The 15,409-nt window shown below is 36.2% G+C and overlaps 1 protein-coding gene across 2 annotated transcripts in view; it reads left to right on the top strand.

The window, feature by feature from the left end:
• Positions 1-15,409, top strand: part of LOC143255983 (MOB kinase activator 2-like) — a 131,297-nt gene that overhangs the window by 56,905 nt on the left and 58,983 nt on the right. The window contains exon 1 of one of the 2 annotated variants that reach the window (XM_076512493.1): positions 1,322-1,741. The exons of the other annotated variant lie outside the window; for it this stretch is intronic. Coding sequence (XP_076368608.1) covers positions 1,719-1,741 — 23 coding nt within the window. The 5' untranslated portion in view covers positions 1,322-1,718. Of the gene's footprint in view, positions 1-1,321; positions 1,742-15,409 lie in introns of those variants that run through there. 2 annotated transcript variants of the gene reach the window in all.

Here is a 15,409-nt window from a genome sequence, read left to right as displayed (position 1 = left end):
AAGTCTTGCTACCTTAGCCTGACATTGTTACATTACCTTTTTTTACGGTTTCGTTCTTAGGTGCTCTACAAAAGTCTCGTAATTGCGTCCCAAATATTTGAGCTAAACAAGTCCCAAAAATTTTGTCTAATAAAATAAATTGTGCGAAAAACAGCTTAAATCTATACTACAGAGAAATCTAATACGGCAATGAAGTTCCATCAGATATTCGCGTTTTGTGTCATTGGCTGCTGGCCAGGTTCCAAGATTATAATTAATATCTTGGTAAACTACTTACTGTTTAATTCTGCATTTGTAACCTGTTTCATCCGAATTTCGCACTGTTCTTTATATGTTATCAATGGTTTATTTTGAATTTTGCACAAAACTACTCGAGGGCTATCTGCGCTAGCCGTCCCTAATTTAGCAGCGTAAGACTAGGGGAAGGCAGGTAGTCATCACTACCCACTGCTAACTTTTGAGCTACTCTTTTACCAACAAATAGTGTGGTTGACTGAACATTCTAACGCCCCCCCCCTACCGCTGAAAGGGTGAGCATGTTTGGTGCAACGAGGATTCGAACCCACGACGAAGATTACGAATCGAGTGTCTTAACCACTTGGCCATACCGAGCTTCGTTATTAATGTTTCATGAAAATTAGGAAAGAAAAACTTGTTTGAAACGCCCCCGAAGGAAAGTGCGTCTTGGGGAAATGGTAGTGTATATTTTGTTATTACAAATAGTTGTTCGGAGCGATTTCCTGATGCATGAAAAACACATTTCATCATAAACTGATTTGGTGTTTAAAAAAATAGATCAAACGGAAAATTTAAACTACAAAAGTGCTCCCTAAAGGAGACTAAATACAAAGTACGTTACAGTTGTGTCATTATTTGTTAAAGCATAACACCCTAGTGTAATTTAGAGATATATACTAACACCACCTGAACTCCCTGTTTATCTCAAGTAAGAATAAATTGTATAGAAATATGTTTCCGAACTGTTAAGAAATAAATCCGACGTATCTCACAAATAGCTTCGACTTTCAACTATATATACATATATATACAATTCCTGCGCATATGATTAAAGTTACTGTCTAAGAATAGTACACTTATGAACCAAAGTGTGATTTCACAACTATTTATGATTTGCAGGGATATGGTATCACGATAAACTCAAATGAGACTTCGTACCGTATAAGTGGTAATCACCAACTTCCCTTAGTGACTGTTTATCTTAGACTCGTCCAAACAGCCTCGTTACACAGTTGGCAAGCTCGCAGCACCTGATCGTGCGTAGCCACGTGATTGTTGGCGCTCTCGCTGTTTTGTGTAAATGACGTCATAGGCTGCTTAAACTTTTCTTTTAGTACAAGCTTGATGTGATAGCAAGAAAAGAAACAGCGTGACTCAACGTTTTTCACGTATTATGATATTGTATTCAACCTTTTGGCCAGCTCTTATGAATACTTATATTTTGCACGTCTTCCAGGCTGAAAAAGTATGAACAAGAAATATGTGTGACTAGTCTAACTGTTCTAATATTGAATATTACCATATCGAACCAGACCAATCGGTGGAGAAAACCGTCAGCAATACCTTAAGCATCCGAAGATAGAAATATATATATATTCGTTATTATTACAGACGTAGGTAGCTATCGTTGAGCCACTATCCACTCGTCAACACAGAACTTCCTGCTAATCATCAGCTGACTTCAACAACTACTAAACGAAATGTTCGTTCTAAATTTTGTGTGGTGAGTATTACGTAATTTTTTTTGGGGGGGAGACTTACGTTAAAATTACTATATATCATTGGTTATATAACTTCTGTAAAAAAATGTGTATGAGAAATACTTGGTTTCTAAATTATGAAGCATATGTCACTTTTTTCTATATTCAGAAATTAGTAATATTCAGTTAGAATATTACTAGTAAATTCCGTATTGTAGTGTTCTCCAAGTGGGTTTTGTAGTCAAATTTCACGTTGCTGGAGAGAGGTGAATTTAGGTTAAATGGGGCCTGGAGCAGTAGAACACCATTTGCCCCCCCTCTCTCCTCTTAAAATTTCAAATGGATACATTATATACAAATTTTTTGTCGTTAGGGTCCAACAAGTTAAGTAAGTTTTTGTAATCAAGTTTGATGTTGCTAAGTTACGTAGGTGTGTGTAATCAATAGTCATGTTTGATGTTGCTAAGTTACGTAGGTGTGTATGTAATCAATAGTCATGTGTGATGTTGCTAAGTTACGTAGGTGTGTATGTAATCAATAGTCATGTTTGATGTTGCTAAGTTACGTAGGTGTGTATGTAATAAATAGTCATGTTTGATGTTGCTAAGTTACGTAGGTGTGTATGTAATCAATAGTCATGTGTGATGTTGCTAAGTTACGTAGGTGTGTATGTAATAAATAGTCATGTTTGATGTTGCTAAGTTACGTAGGTGTGTGTAATCAATAGTCATGTTTGATGTTGCTAAGTTACGTAGGTGTGTATGTAATCAATAGTCATGCGTGATGTTGCTAAGTTACGTAGGTGTGTGTAATCAATAGTCATGTTTGATGTTGCTAAGTTACGTAGGTGTGTGTAATCAATAGTCATGTTTGATGTTGCTAAGTTACGTAGGTGTGTATGTAATCAATAGTCATGTTTGATGTTGCTAAGTTACGTAGGTGTGTATGTAATCAATAGTCATGCGTGATGTTGCTAAGTTACGTAGGTGTGTATGTAATCAATAGTCATGTTTGATGTTGCTAAGTTACGTAGGTGTGTGTAATTAAGATTCATTTCATAACCGTTTTCAGTGTCCGTATGTATCGATGCAAAATTTTCTTGTACATTGCGCTCTTGTTCTCTTTGTTTATAACAGGAAAAGTAATCTGGTGGCATATCTTATTGAAAATCCCTCTCCCAAATAAAAATTACAACTCAAATCGTCAAAGTTAGATTATATATAATTATATAAAAAAATATTCCTAGGTGTAGGAAAAAAACCAGGTTGCCCAAAAGTAAATTCAAACTTTATTTCTAAAAATGCTTCATTAGATCCCACAAGTGGCTCAGCGGAAAGTCTGTAGGCTTGTAATGCTAAAAACCGAGAGTCAATACTCGTGGTGGGCACAGCACAGATAGTCCATTGCGTATCTCTGTGATTAAACAGTGAGAAGCCTATTCGTTTGTACTAGGAATTTGCATATGACTGAAATACTGTGACAAAAGGATTATCGGACACGCACTGATAATTTACGATAGTTACATGATTGCTTAGCTTGCACGTGGACCTGATCGGCCACATTTCCTGTACGCCGTTACAACAATCGGTTGATTAGCAAACAGGCCTCGTATTTTGTTGTAGTCGTGTAAGTTTAAAGCGATCTAGTTGGTTTCTCGGTGCTGGTAGTAGTTTTTTTATTTGTTTTTTTATACTTTGTTATAATATTTGGAAATGATACGGCGTTCATCTCACGCGAAATTTTTGTCAGGTGTGTGATTATTATCACGTGGGTTCAGTGCACTGTGCTTACTATAAAAAATAAAATAAAGTTGTAGATACTACAAGTGAATAATGGTAAAAACCCACACCTGTAGCACAAAACTTTTTGAGAGTTGATTGTGTTGGTGTTTTTTTTTTTACAATCGGATTTACTGTTTTTGATTAAATCTAAATGACAGTAAAGCCTAAAATTCTACAAAAGTTAAATTGTCATTAAGTATATAATTTTAAACACGTACATGTAATGAACGTTTCGTCATTGTAATTATTTTATGGAAGTGTTATGTTAAACTCAATTTGATAACATTGTACGCTTAGCAGGTTTATTTTCAAATGAAAGCGTAATGTGTTAACTGTTTTGACTACCTACAAATCAACTAGTACCTAATCGCAAGTTTACTTATAAATTTCCGTCTCATGGCAATTCGATTTTTGTTATAGTTTTGTTTTGTTTTTTAAATACGAAATCATCTTTCATCCATTGATCTGAACTTCTATTCGTGTTCACGTCTTGCTACTCTGAAACACCAACACTGCCCACTTTCGGCTATTAAAAACCATTCTCTCTCTTTAGTTAGCTAGAGCTGGGGTTTGTGTATTGGCTACGCCGATAGGTGAAGTGTAATTTTTTCCCGATCGAGTGTATTTATTACACTACGCTGCATGTAGCGAACTGTAATGCACTTACCTATTTAAAAAAAAAAAAAAAAAAACTGCTCGCGTGGTTAACTCTCATTCGTGTTTAGTGCCATTAGCAATAGTATAAGGCAAGAAAAATGAGTATTGTTGGAATGAAATTTTGTTAGAATCGCCATTGGTTACAAGGTAAGTTTACCTTCAAACATGTTTTAATATCCCTCGTTCTCTTGCTAGGCTTAAGCGAACGAGCAGCATCGTTGTTTTTATGCTGAATTGATTTTCAGTTTAACATATCCCGTATGCGTTCGTGTGCGTAAAATAATTTTTCATAAAAAAAGCAAATTTAAGCACTCGTGTTAAGTGTCTTCTATAATTTTATATGTATTTTATACAATATATATTAGTTATTCAAGATGGTTGTTTTTAACATTTCCCACAGTTAGTCGCAGCTGTAAGATGTGAGCTATTTGTGTGGGGGAGGGGTTAAAACCAGGGGCGTAGATTTTTTACACCCGATGGGAGGGATGATTTTTGCAACCACTTATGTGGACTGTTCAATTTACAAATTGGTAATCTCTGATTACGTAAACCTGAAAGCTGTAAACATGCAGTCACAGAGTAATCTTGTTGCCACGATACTTTCGAACTATCGCTTAGATCGAAAAGCTTTGAAGCACGCCTATATTAAAGATGTACATTTCGGCTACTGAAAAAGCCTACATCTAGGCCTAATTATGTAATTCGATAGGTAAGAACACGAGAATCACAAGAACAAACACAATTTGTAGGCATGTGATGCAGTAAAACAATTCAATAGACGAAACTGTAGGGGGGATTATTGTATGCCCCATACCCCCACCTAAAATGAAGGGGGTGTATACCCCATCCCCCCAGGAGTAGATCCTGGTTAAGACAGAGTTGCTAAACTACAGGCATTGTTAATGTTCTCCTTTTTTTAACGGTAAGATAAATTTGTCGTTAAAGTTCGTTGTCTTAAGTTTTAAAGTCTAATAATTAAACAACTTAAAGGCAGGATTAGGAAACACGTTTTTACATGTTTTTGCATAACCGTAAATGTTTGTGTATTTGCCTTAATCAGGTTTGAGTGACGTGTCGTTTATTATGATGTTATAAAAACATGACAGGTTTATCCCCGTCTTATCTCTATGGGTAATTACTACATAGTGTCATTGCCCGTAAAACAAGTTTTTAAAAACTTTTAAAAATGTTTTTTGGGAAGGGGAATCATAATTGTGTTTAAGTCTTCATTTGTATCCCTTTATTACATAAATTACCTTTTTAGTTCTAACTTACGCAGTTTTCTTGTTTTTGTTTACACTGTGTATTTAATAACTAGGGAAAAAAACCATGAATTAATTATAGTGTTATTCGGAAGTAATAGTTGTTTCTGAAATCAATATTTTTATTGGTATCTTAATTTGACCGTTTTTGTTTTTCATTTAGTAGTTCTTGCACTGATCTCGTAAACGTTAAATATATGATAATGTTACCTATTCCGGTCTATCAACTTGTAATTTTGATAGATAGATAGATAGATATAATCGTCATATTGTTGTCCCGAAACGAAAGAAACATGTATGGTTATATCCGTCAAAAACCGTTTTGTAAAATCGTATAGGACCTGCGCTGTCTAAGCGTGTGATGCTCTGTTTGATTAAGTTTTATAATATGATTTCTAGTATGGTAATATACCACAGATTTAATAGCAAATGCTGCGTTAGTAAAACAGAAATGGCGTACAGAGACGCTTGGTGATCCCATTGGCTTTGCTTGTATTTCATTAATAAGAAGAGAACTCCCACTGCCGATCGCGGGTTACAGATACATGCTCGCCCTCCCAGTGTGTATAATGTGACGGTCAATCCCACTATTCGTTGGTAAAAGTAGCCCAAGAGTTGGCGGTGGGTGGTGATGACTAGCTGCCTTCCCTCTAGTCTTACACTGCTAAATTATGGACGGCTAGCACAGATAGCCCTCGAGTAGCTTTGTGCGAAATTCCAAAAAAAACAAACAAAACAAGCATTAATAAGAAGTGAACTCCCACTGCCATGGTTACAGATACATAGCTCTACCAGTGTCACGGTTATGTTTAAATACACAGAAGAAGAAAGACGCGTTTTAACATTTTGTTGTTTATCTTAACCTTGAAAGTGTTAAACTTAGAGTACTTTATGTTTCTCAGTAGTGGTATGAAGTTTCAAACTCGCACATGGTTTAATAGGAATATGTTACTTAACAGGTCTCATAATGCTTTTCTTCTCACAAGACGTACATACAAGTTTGTGGTTAACGAAATACTTTCTACTTTTAATTAGTGTATCTTTGATATAAAAAACGAATTTTTGTTCTTACAATGCAGTTAAAAATACATTTAACTTTAACGTGTGTGTAAACTGTGCCTGTTGACAAAGGTTTCCTTTTTAACGCGTTCCAGTTGTTATAAGGCCCGGCCTGGCCAGGTGGTTGAGGCACTCGACTCGTAAATCTGAGGGTCGCAGGTTCGAATCTTCGTCACACCAAACATGCTCGCCCTTTCACCCGTAGGGGCGTTATAAAGTGACGGTCAATCCCACTATTCGTTGGCAAAAGAGTAGCCCAAGAGTTGGCGGTGGGTGGTGATGACTATCCGCCTTCGCTCCAGCCTTACACTGCTAAATTAGGGACGGTTAGCGCAGATAGCCCTCGTGCAGCTTTGCGCGCAATTCGAAACAAACCAAATCCAGTTGTTATAAGTATGGTAACAATAGAGATAGTGGGTTTTTTGCTGCTGGTTTCATTTCGTACACCAGACTAGGGGGGGGGGATAGTCAGCATGTTGTTCAACATTGCATTGATAATAAACCAATCATAGCTCAACTAAACTCGTTACGTGAAGAAATGTAACAGGTTTTATTTCATCATACAAGTTAGAATAATTACTCAATTTACTTTATATACAAAGTCCTATAAAAGTTTGTTTGCACTTATTATAACCCAAAACACTCCAACTTTTATAAACAAGAATGTCTCATCAGCTGTACTGTTGTTCCTATTAAACAGATGTGTTTGGATATTTACAGTTAAAATATTGCTATAATTTTTCATTAGGGTTCTGATTTGAAGTATAGTGAATGTGTTATCAAACACTTTCGTTAATAAGGTGTCTTTAATTCTATGGAACATTCTTCTGACCTCTCTCCTTTCAAACAAAAATACCCATAGGTGTAAACTTAGTATCGACATAATCAACATGATCATAAATTGTTTCATTGAGTATTAAGGAAACATCAGCTGCAAAAAATATCATCTTACTGTATCAACTTACTATATCAGAAAAGCGGAATATAAAGTTAAAGTAGCTGAGTCCACATCAAATCCTGGCTATATACACATTTTAAAGTGAAGCAAAAAACAAAACAATCTGCAGCAGTGGACTTGTTACTAGTATATTAACAAAAAATATTATTTTATATTTGAACTTATTTTTAATACAATAATAATCGGTTTGCGAATTTTTCATAAACCATTCATTATTTTAGCCTGGGAACCAACTGTTCGAAATCTGCTCTTCATCAGTTTTGTTTTTGTAAAACAGCAGTGCACATTCTTGTAGTTTCGCTTTACACCCTTCTGCAAATTAATTGAAACAAATGGTCATTTTACAATATTTTGAGCATGGCGGCCAGTGTAGGCTCGCTGTACCCACTGATTTCTTTTGATAGTCATTTTTTCACACAGACGGCGTCATTAGCTATGTTTTGCAGTACGGTCGATCTATTTTTGGGATATATGACGTAGTTTTGAGGAATATTACGTCATTCGAAATTGCGTCAGAAGGGCAAGGAGACCAGTCAAAACAACTTCTTACCAACTCAGTGATGAAAAAACGGTATGAATGGGATCTGAAATACAAGAACTGGACGCAAGAACAATGGAGAAAGGTGTTATTCAGTGACGAGACTCGTTTCTTCGTAAAGGGTCAAAGAAGTCTGCATGTTCGCAGATCTCCAGGTGAGAAACTTTGAGAATCTCACATCAGTCAGTTCGTAAAACATCCCTGGAAGAAGATGTTTTGGGGCTTTTTAGCTACTATGGCATTGGAGGCTTATATATTGTAGAAGGTATGATGCAAGGACCACAGTACATCGAAGTTTTGCAGAGAAGAGTCGTTCCACAATTGAAAAAGAGATTTCCAGATGGATCTGGCATTTTTCAGCAAGATCTGGCTCCGTGCTACACATCGAAACTTGTGAAGAATTTTATGACTATTACGCCGTATGTTGTATACCAAAATAAAGAAACTTGTAGTTACCTTTAAATAAATAATGTAGGTTTGGAATATGATACAGTGAGAATAAAAATAGTTTTACTTAGAACTTACACTTTTAAGAAGATTAATTTTGGCAGCTTCTGTTACTTTAATCCAAGTTTCAAATAAAAGTTTTATATACAACTGTCGCCGTTGGTTGTTTAGTTTGGGTGTGGCTTTACCTGGGACCGGCTGAAACACACTGTTAAACTAGGTACTGGACCCTGCGTTTTCTGTCAGTATATAATTGCTAAGAAACTGCCTGTGGGAAATCTTATCCATTTTACTCTGACAGTTTAAAAGACAGTTGTTTTTTAAATAAAGCATCACATGTGACAAGTATTATAGTGTTCAAAATGAAAAGAATTGGTAGTACAGTGTATCACGTTTATGAACATAAAACAAAGGTTATACAGTTCCCCGGAAATGAACAACAAATTGTCAATGAAAGAGTTTAATAGTCTGAGTTTCTTTAGTGTTCGTTATAGCAAAGGTACAAAATAGAATATAATATCTGACGTCACCTGAATTTGTTACAGAATTAGGATTTACCAACATGTTCGCCCTTTCAGCTGTGGGGGCGTTATAATGTAACGGTCAGTCCAACTATTCGTTGGTAAAAGAGTAGCCCAAGTGTTGGCGGTGGGTGGTGATGACCAGCTGCCTTCCCTCTAGTCTTACGGTGCTAAATTAGGGACGGCTAGCGCAGTTAGCCTTCGTGTAGCTTTGCGCGAAATTCAAACCAAATCAACATGTATTAAGTATGGAGGATAAAACGAGTGGCTAAATCACTGTGAATGATGTACGTTTATGAACACGCACGTGGGAAAATAGTCGAGTGGAATTAAAATTGGAATTTTGTTTTTTATATTTGTGCTTGTAAGTGAGTATGTGTATGTATTTTGTTTCGCATGAAATTATACTGAATGTTTGTATCTGCAAGCAAGAATGAACAAATTCTGTAGCGGTAATTATTTTAACTAGGATCACATTTGTATTTTTCATGTAGTTTTTCAAACTTATAGGTTTGTCTTACAATATTTAATCAACGCTACACAAAGAGCTGTATACGTACAGTCGTCCCTGATTCTTCATTAACTGGAGAAAAGGCGTTTTATTTTATGTTTTGCACAAAGCTACTTGAGGCTATCTGTACTACCCGTCCCCAGTTTGACCTTCTAGATTAAATAAAGGAAAGACGGTCAGTTAACAACACCAAAAGCCATCTTTTGTCTGACTAAATAGTGGAATTTGACCGTCAGTCTCATGGCGTTGCTGCCACAGCCACAAAATCTGGAGCGCCATGTTTGTACCAGTGAAACTCTAATCGTTCGGCCACGCCCAAACCAAAACTGATAATAGCGGTTGTTCTTTTAATTAGTAATACTGGCTTTGGCTTCGTAACGAAGTGTCTGTATGTGATTTAGGTGTCCTGTTTGTAACTATACTGTTATACGTACCTGATCTTGTAAAGTTACGTATGTTAATATAAACATTTATGTTCAAAACTGTAGTCACCGGGTCTTTGTAGCCCTACCGAAAAAAAAAAAAAAAAGTCATTTAACTATATACTAAGCCGCATATATTTTATCTTAAGAAGTGGTCACTGAGAAATGACACCTATTTTTCTAATTTAAACCAGTTAAACACATTTTAAAACTATATTTATTTTGTACCTAACTTCTTTATACTAAAACATCATGTTTTAACAGAAAGAAATAAGACGCTGCGGACTTCTAAATGTTTTAATTTTAAAATATTGTTAACATTATTTTAGCAGAAAGTATATTTGAATTTCATCTTTAACAAATACAGTGTGATACAGTTGAACCATTACTGAAAATATGTTTCACTTATGACTATGGCAGAAAAATAGTAAGTGGTATCACAGTGTAATTTTTCAATAAGAAAGGTGCATTTAAAAATCATACTCGAGTAACAATGTTTGGTGCAGGTTGTATAGATGAACTTACGAATAATAAACTATGGAATGTCCTCGCCATTTTGATGGCTCTAAGGGCCCGTTCGTGATAAAAGTAAGGTCTCAATAACCTCACTGACGTTAACATTTATAATGCCCTGGTGTTTGCTGGCGTGGGGATTTCTTCAGGGTCGTAAGCCGTGGTACAAATTATGGAATATGTGTCTCCATCTCTCAATTATTCGAGTCGTATCATACAAGGTGCATAAAAATCACGATTAACCAATAAGAAAAGAAACGGTCTCAGTTGGTAAATTAGAGTAGCTGTGCCTGTATTTGATTGACGACACAGTAAGGGAGTGGAACTTTAGAGAAATCTCTCATCATTCCAGGGTGTGTCCCGCCGCGCCCGTAAGTTAAACTAGAACCATGTGTGATGAAACTGTAGAATGGACGGCAACTGCTTGTAAGCAATCTGTCAAAAGTAGATTCATGTAATATTGAAGTTAAGCTAAAATGAGAAAAACGTATCGTACCAGTAACTGAAATAAAATGCATTACTGTTACCTATTATAATTTATATCGGACGAGTCTCCGAATGATTACGTACATTTATGTATTACGATTTCAAACAGCCATAAATTTTAATTTTGAAGTTAATTGAATGTCGATTTGTATCAAATTTATGATATTTATCAACAAGATTGATACATACAATTTTTTTCTTAATACAAATATATTTTAATATACAAACAATAACACAATCTTTCATAACGGTTATTACAAATAGTGTTTACAAATAATGATTTATATGCAACAGATTTACGAACAATACCGAATGTTCTATCTGGTCTGAAACTGAATATTTTATCGACGGTTCACGAGGCGCAAATGAATTTTATGTTGTGACACAGATGCACTTCACTTGACGGGAATGCTAGCTAGTCCTCGTATAAATACTAGCATCCTAAGCTAATTCACTGAAGTTTATGTTTGATATATATAACCTTTCCTGGTCAAACATCTATGGTTTCCAGATTGATAAGCGTTAATCACAGTTATAGCTCCCAAAGCTTATAGTATATACTGACTGTAGCTGACAAACAATACTCTAAAACTGTTTCTCCGCGTGTTGCGATGCCTAACTTTTATACTAATTAGGCGGGATTCTCGAAAATTCACTTGACAATAGTATTCAAAAATACGCTCGTTCTTTCGTAAAACATGTCTTGCTGATTTTTCCACTCGATGATTTTTTTTATAAATTTAGAGGGCATACGATATGGTCTGGCATGGCGAAGTGTGTTAAGGCGTTCGACTCGTAATCCGAGGGTCGCAGGTTCGAATCCCGGTCGCACGAAACATGCTCGTCCTTTCAGCCGTGGGGGCGTTATAACGTGACGGTCAATCCCACTATTCGTTGGTAAAAGAGTAGCCCAAGAGTTGGCGGTGGGTGGTGATGACTAGCCGCCTTCCCTCTTGTCTTACACTGCTAAATTAGGGACGGCTAGCGCAGATAGCCCTTGAGTAGCTTTGCGCGAAATTAAAAAACAAACAAAACAAGCATACGATACTTCGCAATACACATTTAACAGCATAATTTACATACATTAAACTGAAACGAACAGATATTAAAACAATATTACATCCGTTAAACTACTAAAACTAAGCTAAGTTTATAAGAGTGTAATCCACCACAATTAATAAAATCTTAAGTGAAGAAATTACACTAATATCTCAGTTCTAATGCATACATGCCATATCAAAAGTATAGTTATAGTATGAATCCAAGTCTCACAGTTCAGTAAAATATCTGAAACATTTGCAAAAAAAAATTGTGCCCCCTTTTAGTAGCAAATGTACAATAGCAACTTAACCCAAGGTTTGCACACTAAACACTATTTTACGCATAACCTCCATATCTGAGTACTGGGGCGGGCGAAACTAAAACCATGGCCTCATTCAATTTGCTTACAGGAAAGACAGCTTTCTATTTCTGAACGTCACGTGCTATGTTCCCTGCAAGAAACTGTGTTAATTCCCAGTTAGCAGAGAAGGAAGACCCACCCAGGACAAATCTAGCAAGAAGCAAAGATAAGATACTTTTGCTTGAACAACTTTCCACGGACAGTCTGATCTCGGAAAAATGAATTTATTTAAGAGATATTACATACTAACTGAGGAAGTAGAAAATAAATGCTACCCTCCTGTCCCTGCAAGAAACTTGGTTCATTGCCAATTACCCCAGAGATTCCCAAGCTGGATACTGCAGGAAATTGTCAGGGGGTAGGCATTAAGAGATACACAAAATGCATGATATTGTTAAGGTACTCACCAGCTGTGTATTTATTTATTGGTGAGGGAAGGGTAGCTCAGCCAAAATATAGTCTTCTGAGGTTGTATCTTGTGCTGAGAAAGCTTGGGAACCATTGAATTTAACGAACGAGAAGACTTCGGACAAATCCTACAAGAAGCAAGTTAAGATATGCTGACTTAAAGGACTTATTCACATCCAATTCAAACTGAATTGAAAGAAAAAATGAGATATAATTCGATAAAACATTAAATGTTAAATGAGGGAGTATATATACCAGGATTCCCGTTTAGTGATGTTCGTGCGCACTTAAGCACGTTGTGCTTAACGGAAATTAGTTTTCCATAAAAATTATTTTAACAAAGGGAGACATAGGAACTTCTGGATATGTTTCACAGTATTGATTAAGTACTCAAACCTTATAAAACGTTAAATAATCCTGAAAATCAAAGTAAACCACCATACAGATCATAAAGTAGTGTATCCTAGGCCTACTTTTATAACCTCCACACTATAGTTTCACACTTTACACTAATTCCTGTATTTCAAAGCAGCTTGTGTTTTTGAATAATGATATCGTGCACTGTTATCATATCAAATTAGATTAAATTAATTAGATTTTAGTGTTTGTGGTTAGTAATGTAATTATTGTGCTTCGGGTTCTGGCGTAAGTTTTATTTTCCTTCTATGCGTTTCAGGGTGTGAAGCGTGTTCTCTCTGAAATCAGGTCACGTGCACAACGTGTTTTTTATGGTTTGTTTAAGGAAGCGTGACTACCGAATGAAACAACTCATTAAAAATACCATCAGGAAGTTACTTGAACTATTAGTGGAATGACCTTCTTAAATATTTAAATAGTCAGCCGTTGCAATGAGATTAAAGTTCGGGATTGTATATTGTGGTCAAGATAAAGGACATGTGAAACAAGGTTATAAAGTGCAGACTCATTACTTGAGAAATTACCGTAAAAAATGTTACATGCAAATAGTAATGGGTATAATTTCATATCTGCTGGTTTGTTACTTACATTGAAATAAGTGATGGAACAACACAACAAGGTCGCGGAAATAAGTTAACAGTGCAGTATATGGCCAGCTGGTCAAGGCACTCGACTCGTAGTCCGAGGGTCGCGGGTTTGAATCCACGTCACACCAAACATGTTCGTCCTTTCAGCCGTGGAGGCGTTAAAATGTTACGGTCAATCCCACTATTCCTTGGTAAAAGAGTATCCCAAGAGTTGGCGCTGGGTGGTGATGACTAGCTGGCTTCCCTCTAATTTTACACTGCTAAATTAGGGACGGCTAGCGCAGATAGCCCTCGTGTTGCTTTGCGCGAAATTCTAAAACAAATAGTGCAGCATGTTATGCTTAAAATTAATTCATATTAACATATCGCGTACTTTACGTTCCATCCGGCGTCATTTTGGTAAACCTCTTGCCTGTGAAAACGAAAACATTTCATATTATCTCGTGGCTAAACATGATTATCATAGGAAATCTGAAAGTTTGCATGCTTATATCAAAACAGTTTAACACCTTAATTAACCCTGATTTTTCTCCATTCGTAATTTAGTTTCTCTTTTTCCATGTCTGCGTTTCCTATACATATGTTCTCCAGCAACTGCTAGTAGCGAAGTAAGTCTGGCCTCATTTTCAAGATAAGAACTAACAATTATTTCTGTTTGATTTCGACTCGTGAACGCAAAATAAAAAAACAACGGATACTTCGTAGAGTCTACACATTCAGTTGAAATGTGCGTTTTTAAGTGGCAAGCGAAGAGTTTGCTTAGCACTTTTTATTTTCACTCAGTCTCTTTTGCGAAATTGGATATAAAGGCTAAATTTGACATACATACACATACCTGGCTCGACATCCTACGACCCTCTCTGCCCTGCAAGGGGTGAATTTACAAGCCTATTTACTAATTGGTTTTGCATGATAAATTACTGGAAATGGAACAACCTGTGTGTCCTAACTGAAGATCATTCTCATACATGTACATAGAAGAAACGCTGTAAACGGGTTTTGTTTTGCATTATTTCCCTGTGTAATAGGATGGAGAGATTACTATAGTTTAGCACATTTATGTTTTTATTTATATATAATGCCCCCTAGTGGCACAGCGGTATGTCTGCGGACTTAAAGCGCTACAAGCCGGGTTTCAGTACCCGTGGTGGCCAGAGCACATATTAATCATTGTTTAGCTTTACGATTAACTTCAAACTAACAAACACGCTAAGTTCGAAGAATGAATGGATAACAAAAGGAAGCGTTTTTATGGCTTCCAGATATCTCTGTACCAGTAAAAAATTCGTTCATAAATTGTTTCAGACTGAGAAAACAGCACGGTATACACGGAACAACAATGCTTTTTTTTTTTAATAGGACGAATGCACTACCTACGCCACTGTTGGTTATTTCCATTGTCTAATATGGGAGCTTGGAATCTCAAGGTATCACCCAACTTGCTTAGTGGAAAAGATTGCCTTCTATAATTTTGTAGTAGGGTGTAATATTCAAATCTTTCCCATGTGAAGGTGTGTGCGATACCCTCAGTAAACGACTCGGTTCAATAGGTAAGTAGGATGAGACGAACTTAGCAACTTCTTTGACCATCATTTAGTGTTAAAACTATGTACGAAGATTTTTTTTAAAGTAATAAATGATGCGGCAGAAATTATGTAGCGTGTCTGCATACCTCAGTGCTAAAAGCTAAGTCCAGTTATATTGTATCAGAATATTTTCTGT

This window comes from Tachypleus tridentatus, chromosome 7 (assembly GCF_004210375.1).
Source record: "Tachypleus tridentatus isolate NWPU-2018 chromosome 7, ASM421037v1, whole genome shotgun sequence".
NCBI lineage: Eukaryota > Metazoa > Arthropoda > Merostomata > Xiphosura > Limulidae > Tachypleus > Tachypleus tridentatus.
This window is presented reverse-complemented; position numbering and strand designations above follow the sequence as displayed.